This window comes from Coregonus clupeaformis, chromosome 5, assembly GCF_020615455.1.
Source record: "Coregonus clupeaformis isolate EN_2021a chromosome 5, ASM2061545v1, whole genome shotgun sequence".
Taxonomy (NCBI): Eukaryota; Metazoa; Chordata; class Actinopteri; order Salmoniformes; family Salmonidae; genus Coregonus; species Coregonus clupeaformis.
The window spans coordinates 10,618,402-10,626,746 of record NC_059196.1 but is presented as its reverse complement, the minus strand read 5'-3'; the positions used below and the strand labels follow the sequence as shown (position 1 = coordinate 10,626,746).

General features: G+C 45.5%; 1 protein-coding gene across 1 annotated transcript in view; it reads right to left on the bottom strand.

Moving 5' to 3' along the window:
* Positions 1-531: 531 nt before the first annotated feature.
* The window catches only part of LOC121560503 (signal-induced proliferation-associated 1-like protein 3), a 101,667-nt gene continuing 93,853 nt past the window's right edge, over positions 532-8,345 (bottom strand). The window contains exons 15-23 of the mRNA XM_041873457.2: positions 7,184-7,299; positions 6,691-7,097; positions 5,543-5,776; positions 5,193-5,355; positions 4,861-5,044; positions 4,399-4,548; positions 4,129-4,255; positions 3,465-3,546; positions 532-3,335 (exon numbers count right to left, since the gene is read on the bottom strand). Coding sequence (XP_041729391.1) covers positions 3,192-3,335; positions 3,465-3,546; positions 4,129-4,255; positions 4,399-4,548; positions 4,861-5,044; positions 5,193-5,355; positions 5,543-5,776; positions 6,691-7,097; positions 7,184-7,299 — 1,607 coding nt within the window. The 3' untranslated portion in view covers positions 532-3,191. The remainder of the gene's footprint in view (positions 3,336-3,464; positions 3,547-4,128; positions 4,256-4,398; positions 4,549-4,860; positions 5,045-5,192; positions 5,356-5,542; positions 5,777-6,690; positions 7,098-7,183; positions 7,300-8,345) is intronic.

Below are 8,345 nucleotides of genomic sequence, written 5' to 3'. Positions count from 1 at the left end.
TCGGTGATTTATTTAGAATTCAAGGCACACTTAACCAGCATGGCTACCACAGCATTCTGCAGCAATACGCCATTCCATCTGGTTTGCGCTTAATGGGACTATCATTTGTTTTTCAACAGGACAATGACCCAACACACCTCCAGGCTGTGTAAGGGCTATTTGACCAAGAAGGAGAGTGATGGAGTGCTTCACAATCACCCAACCTCAACCCAATTGAGATGGTTTGGGATGAGTTGGACCGCAGAGTGAAGGAAAAGCAGCCAACAAGTGCTCAGCATATGTGGGAACTCCACCAAGACTGTTGGAAAAGCATTCCTCATGAAGCTGGTTGAGAGAATGCCAAGAGTGTGCAAAGCTGTCATCAAGGCAAAGGGTGGCTACTTTGAATAATCTCAAATATAAAATATATAATATATTTGGATCCGTTTAACACTTTTTTGGTTACTACACGATTCCATATGTGTAATTTCATAGTTTTGATGTATTCACTATTACTCTACAATGTAGAACAGTAAAAATAAAGAAAAACCCTTGAATGAGTAGGTGTCCAAACTTTTGACTGGTACTGTATATAACTGCAGTTTGCTTAAAATCAAATGTATCAAAACTAAATCCTTAAACACCCATACCCCTCCACACACAAATAAACAAAATAAAGATTAAGACATTGCAGATATCAACATCACAGCACATTTGCAGAGCTTCAGTGATAACATGAGTGTGTAGGGTTATGTTTGAGTTGCTCTTGGTTTGCCCAAGATGAGATGATATAACTGGCTGCAGGAGGAGGCAGCTTACAGTACACAGAGAGGCAGACTACAACAGTGTCTTTGGATGGGCAGTGATGAGCAAATACCAGAGAACAGAGTGAGATGAAGAGAAATGGAGACAGAGATGTCTGTATATGTTGCTCTTATCTAAATGTAATGTCTCTCATAAACGTACAGATGCTTTTGAAAGAGTGAGGGCAGTGTATTTTGTGTGTTTTTGCGCCATATGCGTGTGAATGTCCACTGATCCAGCCACAAAGGGTTTACACCATACAGGTACATGTCCACACACAAAACAATAAATACAAATAAATAGTACAGTCCTTAAAGAGGATGTCAGTGAAAGGTCCTGAGAGTAGTGAGGGGAAGACAGTATTCCAGTTGAGGCAGGGCAGGGGGTTTCTGAAAAGGGGGTCTATGATGACAGGGCACTTAACTGTGGTAGGGGGTTACATTTACTGGAACGAAAATAGTAATATGGTCCTTCAGCAGAGACTTTTATAATTTGAGTGAATGGATGTGGCCCAAGCGCGAATTGGAACCCACACTGTTGTTTTTGCCAGCTCCATGCTCCCCTCCATTTATCCCACATTCACTACAAACAATGGACACAAAGACACAAATCTGTAAGAAAAAAAGGTTTCTGTAGAGAGTATAACCAAGCTAGTTAGGAGAAAGTGTATGTGTTGATTTAGTTTAGTGTATTCCTGTCAGATGGACATTATAAAAAAAAAAATGGCCACACGTTTCACACAGACCCATCACCACAAGCTAAGTTACTTACGTTTTTTAATTATTTAGCTAGGTCTCACAGTTGTGTATAAATTGTTGAGTTTGATTCTGCAGACACTAGGAATGTCAGCAAAATGTATGTATAATACCCCTTCATTCTAGTACACACACACACACACACACACACACACACACACACACACACACACACACACACACACACACACACACACACACAGCTATTGTCCCATGACACAGGTACTGATATGACATACGTGCTACAGTGTTTAAGAGATCATTTCTACGTGTCTTTTCTAAATGCACACAGATGTGTGTACTAGCAGTTGGTACACAAAACAAAAACCACTAAATATGATAATTCTACATATTGTAAAAAAAAACTGCTTAGATATTTGTAAATACCTTTAACATTGATCGTTAACCAAAAAACAACATTGAGATACTATCATTGAGTTTATGACACTATATTCTGTCTCAAACTGAACGAGATGCCTTGTCTCATATCACTAGCTTGTCATATTACAGCTTGCTCATAACTGATATGCCCTGTGCCAGCCTACCACACACTCAACAAAGGGTAAAAAAAACATCACGAGAGCTCGCTATTTTGTGCGATAATGCATTGTCTGAGTATTTGCTGTACCCTACACACCTTCATGAGTTACACACCCACCTCTTTACGTCAGTTATATCAGTACAATATACATGTGTTCAAGCTATACGCTGAATCACACAGGCAAAACTACAGTACCATGTCTTTTATAACACACGTCTCCCAGAGCATTCTGGGAGTTGGAGTCTTTTTTTGAGTCAGAGCTCGTGTTTGTATTTGGCTGATACGCTTCAGGAAAAGTATTAGGCCTCTCTGGGTGATCTAGTGTTCTACAGTTCATAAAATCTCTCCTCTTGATTGGCTTTTCTCTGACGCAGGAGTGTATAAGACTTCAGTTACAAAAATAAAAACCTACAAGCAGGGACAGAGAGGGATTCACTCTGGGTGCACAGACTGAGGGAAAGTCGGCTTGTGCTGTGTTGGACTCTCTTATCTGAGTTTTTAAAAATAGACGTGTCTACTTGTAGGCTCTTCTGTCTAGGCAATTCGGTTTCAGATGAGCCAACGGGGATCCATTGGTTCTCTGCAGTCCCTGTGTCCGTCCAGCCTAGAGCGAGGCAGGGTTTCTGGTTATAGGTGGTGCAGCGTAACGGCAGGTCTCTATCCCCAGAGCAGGTCAGAGTGGTGGAGGGGTAGTCCTCCTCTTCTCCCCTACCATCCCACCCCTCTAGGAGAGGCAGGAGGGAGGTGGTGTGGTTGGAATGTGACAGAAGCAGCAGGTGAGGGATAGAACGTGAGAATGTAGGTGGGGGGGGGGGTTCTTATGCTTTAAAGCTACTAATTTTCTTGTACATAATGTCACACCCTAACTTCTATTTTCTACTGCCCATGTATTTCACAGTGCCTAACCAGACCCACTAACAAATCCATTCCCCACTCAATCCCAACAGCATGAAATTCACTGTGGCCGCGTTTCCAATACGTCTTTCCACTAAATCACCTTTACCCTAACCTCTTCCCTCCTCTCCATCGTTCTCTGGCTTAGGTCACACGTCCTTCTCTGCGGACGCTCTCGCACTCTCTCTCCGAGGTCACTTCCTGTGTTCGGTGTGAGCTCACTTCCTCTGCGGGGGGTCGGTGAAGAGCAGGCTGAACTTGCGGAGCTGCTCGCTGGCCGAGTGGCTCTCTTCCTGCAGCCGCTGGTTATTCTGCCGCAGGTTAGCCATCTCAGCCAACAGGTGCACTTTGTCCTCCTTCTCCTGAGGGACAGAGAGGGAGGGAAAGGAAAGAAAGTGTTTATTTATTATCTGTTTCAATTCTTGCTGTGTCAGAGTTACATCCATATAAATTAGCATTGAGCCTAAATGTCTCTCTGGTGTGAACGGTACCTTCTCCAGGTCAGTGTTGAGCTGCTTCAGCATCACCTCTAGGCTAAACAGTCGCCCCGAGAGGTCGCAGGGGACCTCATCTCTGAAAACACACAAAGACATTAACCCACACTGTCATATGGGTTACGTAGCAGGTAGGGCAGACAGGTTTAACAGGTGTGTTCAACAGAACAACAGAGTTTATCGGGACTGTACGAGGCAGCGTGTTAGTTTGGTAAACAAGAGGCAGTTTCAGTGGTAGGCTGGTTGTAGTCATGCCCTGAGACAACACAAGCTGACCGGCCAGACTGCTGTAACTCAAACACTCCACTGTTTGTTTACTACAGCAGGTGTTCAGGGATCCTTGGTAACTGTTTGATCCATGTGTAATTACCACAGCTAACCACAGGATGGCACTGCCGTTACAGCTCTCTACATGTGACAGGTGAGGTTGACCTGACAAAAGGAAATGGGAAGTCCAAGCGTAGGCAGTGCTTTTATATACTCAAATATTGTTTTTACGATTTGGAGTATCAGTAATCAACAATCTTAATCTGCTGTAACTACTATGATCTTACATTGTGCGTCTGTGGCAGTGTCTATGGATCGTGATTGTTTGAGCTAGTGTGTGAGAGTTAGTGTCTTTTGTGTGAATTTATGCAAGGTGTGTGTGTCAGAGACTTACCCGCTGAAGGTGGGGGTAGTGCGTGGAGTCTGAGGTGTTTGGAACTGGATTGGACTGATGATCGGCCGCATGTCTGGAACCCCAACTTGAGGCTCAGTGAGCGAGAAGAGAGACACTGCCCTTTGCACTGTAAAACACACACACACTGTTACAATGCTGCATTTCCCCCTTCACAATCAGAAGGGGATCTCTCTCTCTCTAGGTGACACAGCTCAGCTACTGACACACAAACAAAATCTCTCTAGCAAATATCAGAATACTCACACTCACCCTCGTAGGCTTTGGCAGCGTTGACCAGGCTGGCCCACTTCAGGCCACAGGCAGTGTCAGGCAAGGGCATGAGCCCCGGGTCCAGCCTCCTCAGGGGGGGGACCTTATCCCTCACCTCTGTCAGAGACAGCTCTGACGCAGACATAGGGACTGGCCAAGCAGGAGGGGGGCAAGGAGGTCAAATTAACTAAAGTCTTAGCATTCATGATGATGTCACATGATAAACTTTGCTTCTTGAAAACTTGACTGCTGACATGAAAAACATTTTGGGACTGTATCAAAAGTGGACTAATGAAATAAATACAAAAATATCATTTTTGAGTGGACTATTCCTTTAAAAGTAGCACATAAATGATTCCTTGTATAACTATAACTGAGCCCTGTGCCTTCTTGATATACCATAATTAGGTTTGGATACAATGAAGTAAAAAGGTAGTAACATCAAGCTGTGGCCCCACTCACCCTTCTTGTTGGGCATGTGGTTGGCAGAGTGTGCGTGGCGCCGGGTGGGCAGGGTGCAGGTGAACAGCAGGTCGCTGGGAGTGCCCTGGTCAAACAGGGGGGCAGAGTTGGCATAGCTGGCATCCCTGCGCCCGCTGCACAGAGACTCGTCTGAGAATGTGCGCTGAAGAGTGTGCCGAGGAGACTTTAAAAGGGAGGGAGGTTAGTTGTGGGGTTTGTGTGTGAGCAAGTGGTAAGGTTTGGGGTGTGTATGTGTGTGTGTGTGTGTGTATGTGTTTGTATATGTATGTTCTGTGTGTGTTTGTGTGGGTGTGGTTTTGTGTGTCCCTCACCATGTCTCTTTGTGGCATCTCTCCAGGGTTGTCCATGATGATGAGTTTCTTCAGGTCGTCCTCGACGGTGCTCTTGTGGGATCTCCGTGGAGACCGCAGGTCCCTTAGCGACGCTCTGAGACGGGGCTGTCCGAACACGTTCTTAGAATTCACGTCCACCTGCCTGAACACACACACAGCAGGAATATAGGTTAAATACAGTAACACAACTTACCACACCGAGCATTGGTTAACACAGTGGCGTGATGCTTGACTTTTGTGTTGGTGGTGTAGCACACTGGTGCCTCGGTAGACCAGTGCATCTTAATGCGCGCACACACACACACACACACACACACTCTCTCTCTTACTTCTTGCTGCTGTTGCTGTCAGAGCTGTAGGTAGTGTGTGTGTTTGAAGGGGAGGGGGCGTTGTCATCTGGTTGCCAGGGGCCCAGCCTGCTCTTGCTGTATAAGGCCTTGGGGGCAGAGCTGGAGAGAGGGGTGGAGCGGAGTAGAGCAGAGTTGGGTGTGACTGTGGCGGCTCGGACCGGCCGCGATTTCTCTGCTGCAGGTGTCTTGTAACCCTGGGGTGTGTAGCAGGCCCTGTGACGACACACAGACACACTGCATTAATATACAGAGAAACACATGCTCAAATCCATAAATCGATCTCTATCTATCTATTTACATGCATAAAAAAGTCTATATAAATGGTGCATAGGTTTAGAGATAAACATATGCTTGAATTGATGGATCCATTCAGGGTGGGATACATAACACAGACACAACAAACCACACATCATGCAGAACAGCTGCTGGTGGAATTCACATCTCAAATCCCATTTGTCTCCCGACCCAATTCCACCAAAAGCCACCTCAACCAACAAACCAACCAACCAACCAACATCTGTTAGTGCCACAGCACGCTCAGTGAATATCCCTGACCAGCTATCATGGCTTTCTCTAAGACATCATACATCCAGCAAACCATCCACCCAATCACCCAAGCAACCATTCAGCTACAAATGTCCAACCAACCCACCATCAATCAATACATACACCCATCCATCTTACCACTCACACGTCTCTATCCCCATTTCCTAAGCTCCTGTACCACAGTTTAGACTACATACCTGTACGTTATGTGTTGGGTGCCTCTGTGTGTCAGAGTGCTTGTGTGCTATCCTGTTCCCTGAGTGACTTAGTATAGACTGGGGGACTGGAGTGATGGAACTGGGGGTCTAAACCCCCAATCCTTGAATCCCCCTCTAAGAGTAGCTGGACTCTCTAAATATGTGTTTCTACATGTATGTAGGGCAGGGGAGGGGTGGTACATCTGGCCCATACATGCCCCCCATAGGGATTAAACACTGATGTGTTTCAGTACGTTCAGTATGAGGGGTGGGATGCCTGTGTGGACAAAGCATACAGTTCTCCTTTCCACTCTCTTTCCACTACTGAAAGCTAACCTGAGTTTGAGTGTATAAGCGCTAGCAGTGTGTGTGTGTCTCTCCTACCTGGGTTTGAATGAGTCTGGCTTCTCCACGTTGCATCCAGGAGGAGGGAAGGTGCGTGTGCGGTATCCTTTGTTCTGATTGGCAGGTAATACAGGCGACGACTCTAGTCTCCGCCCCTCGACTCCGTTGCCCCTCACTTCAGAGAGCTTCTGTGATTGGCTGGACTGGTTTCCGTGGCGACCGGCAGGCTTGGTGTTGTAGAGGGTGGGGGCATCGATGCCGCTATCGCTGGACCCGCCCTTACTGAGGGGGTCAGGTTCGGCCAAGTTGCCTAGGCAACCCCCGGACACCCCCGGGCCTCCTCTCTCCCCCCCAGCCCCGTCGAACCAGCGCTCGTCACTGTGGCTGCTGGATGCGTTACTGGAGAGAGTGTTACTGCTGGAGTGGCTGGAGTACTGGGTCTCACCCTACAGAGAGAGAAAGAGACAGTAGATACACAGAAAAGCAACAGGCAGAAAATCTCTCTAAATAAAAGAGGACAGTTATATCTGACCTTTGAGTGTCTGTTGGGGGAGTCTTTCCCTGGGACGTCCTGTCGGTTGGGTCTCCTCTGCCCCCCTCCTCTTCCTGGCCCCCGAGATGATGACACTGGGACATGCCATAGGGGCTCTGAGCAGAAAACACACACACCATTACATATTACTCATCACAGGCCTGATGTAGTGACAGGTGTGGTATGTAGGCCATCGTTATGTTTTACGTGTTCACTGTATGTGTGTGTATATTGTGAGAGAAAAATGAACATGTAACATGTTTACCTGCTTTGTTTAATATTAATAGTTAACAATTATATACTGTTCTACTATTGCTGTGTTTTTGTAAAGGGATGGTTTCTACTCCTGCTCCCTGCAGCTAGTCTAGGCGTGTGGTCAAGGACAAGGGTTTTACTCGAGATAGGGGTATCTGGAGCTTCCAATTGATTTATGAATGGTTTGGTGATAAAACCTACAAATGCTATCCATAGAATGAGTTGGTGTTTGTGTAATGTAAGGTACCAGGGAGAGATGGCTTGGGTAGGGGCCAAACCCTGGTTTCCATACAATGAGAAAAGTATTCGCAGCAAATGCTATCTGGCTGGGGGATACTCCTTTCTCATATATCAAGTCTCACCTTTTGACCCATTCCACACATCTGCTGTCTGTTATGTAGAATAGGTGGGGGTATCGTGCTATAAAATATCTTTGTATGTGAGAGCTCTCGGCCCAACACTCAAGAGTGTTGGGTCGACCAGCCTCAATATTGCAAAGCACTCACGTGTGTGGGTGGTGTGACCTGCTGCTTTATTAATACGTTTTGAATAAAGTAATATCCTGATTGGTGATTGACCTTGTCTCTCCTCCTTATTGATTAGAATTTCCATGACAATATGTGTGTGTGGTCACTGGTAATACACAGTGTATTGGGGTAGTCAGTATTTAAGCCCCTTTTCTGATTGTGATGGATGTCTAACTCAGTTCGATTTGGAGTCACTGCAATTGACTGTCTTTATTCCTGACTCTTTATTTCTGTGTGTGTGTGTTCTGTGTGTATGCATATGAATGTGTGTATGTATGTGTGTGTGAATTCAGTGTATATATATATATATATATATATATATATATATATATATATATATATATATTATTATTTAATTTTTTAAATGATGAACTTGGATT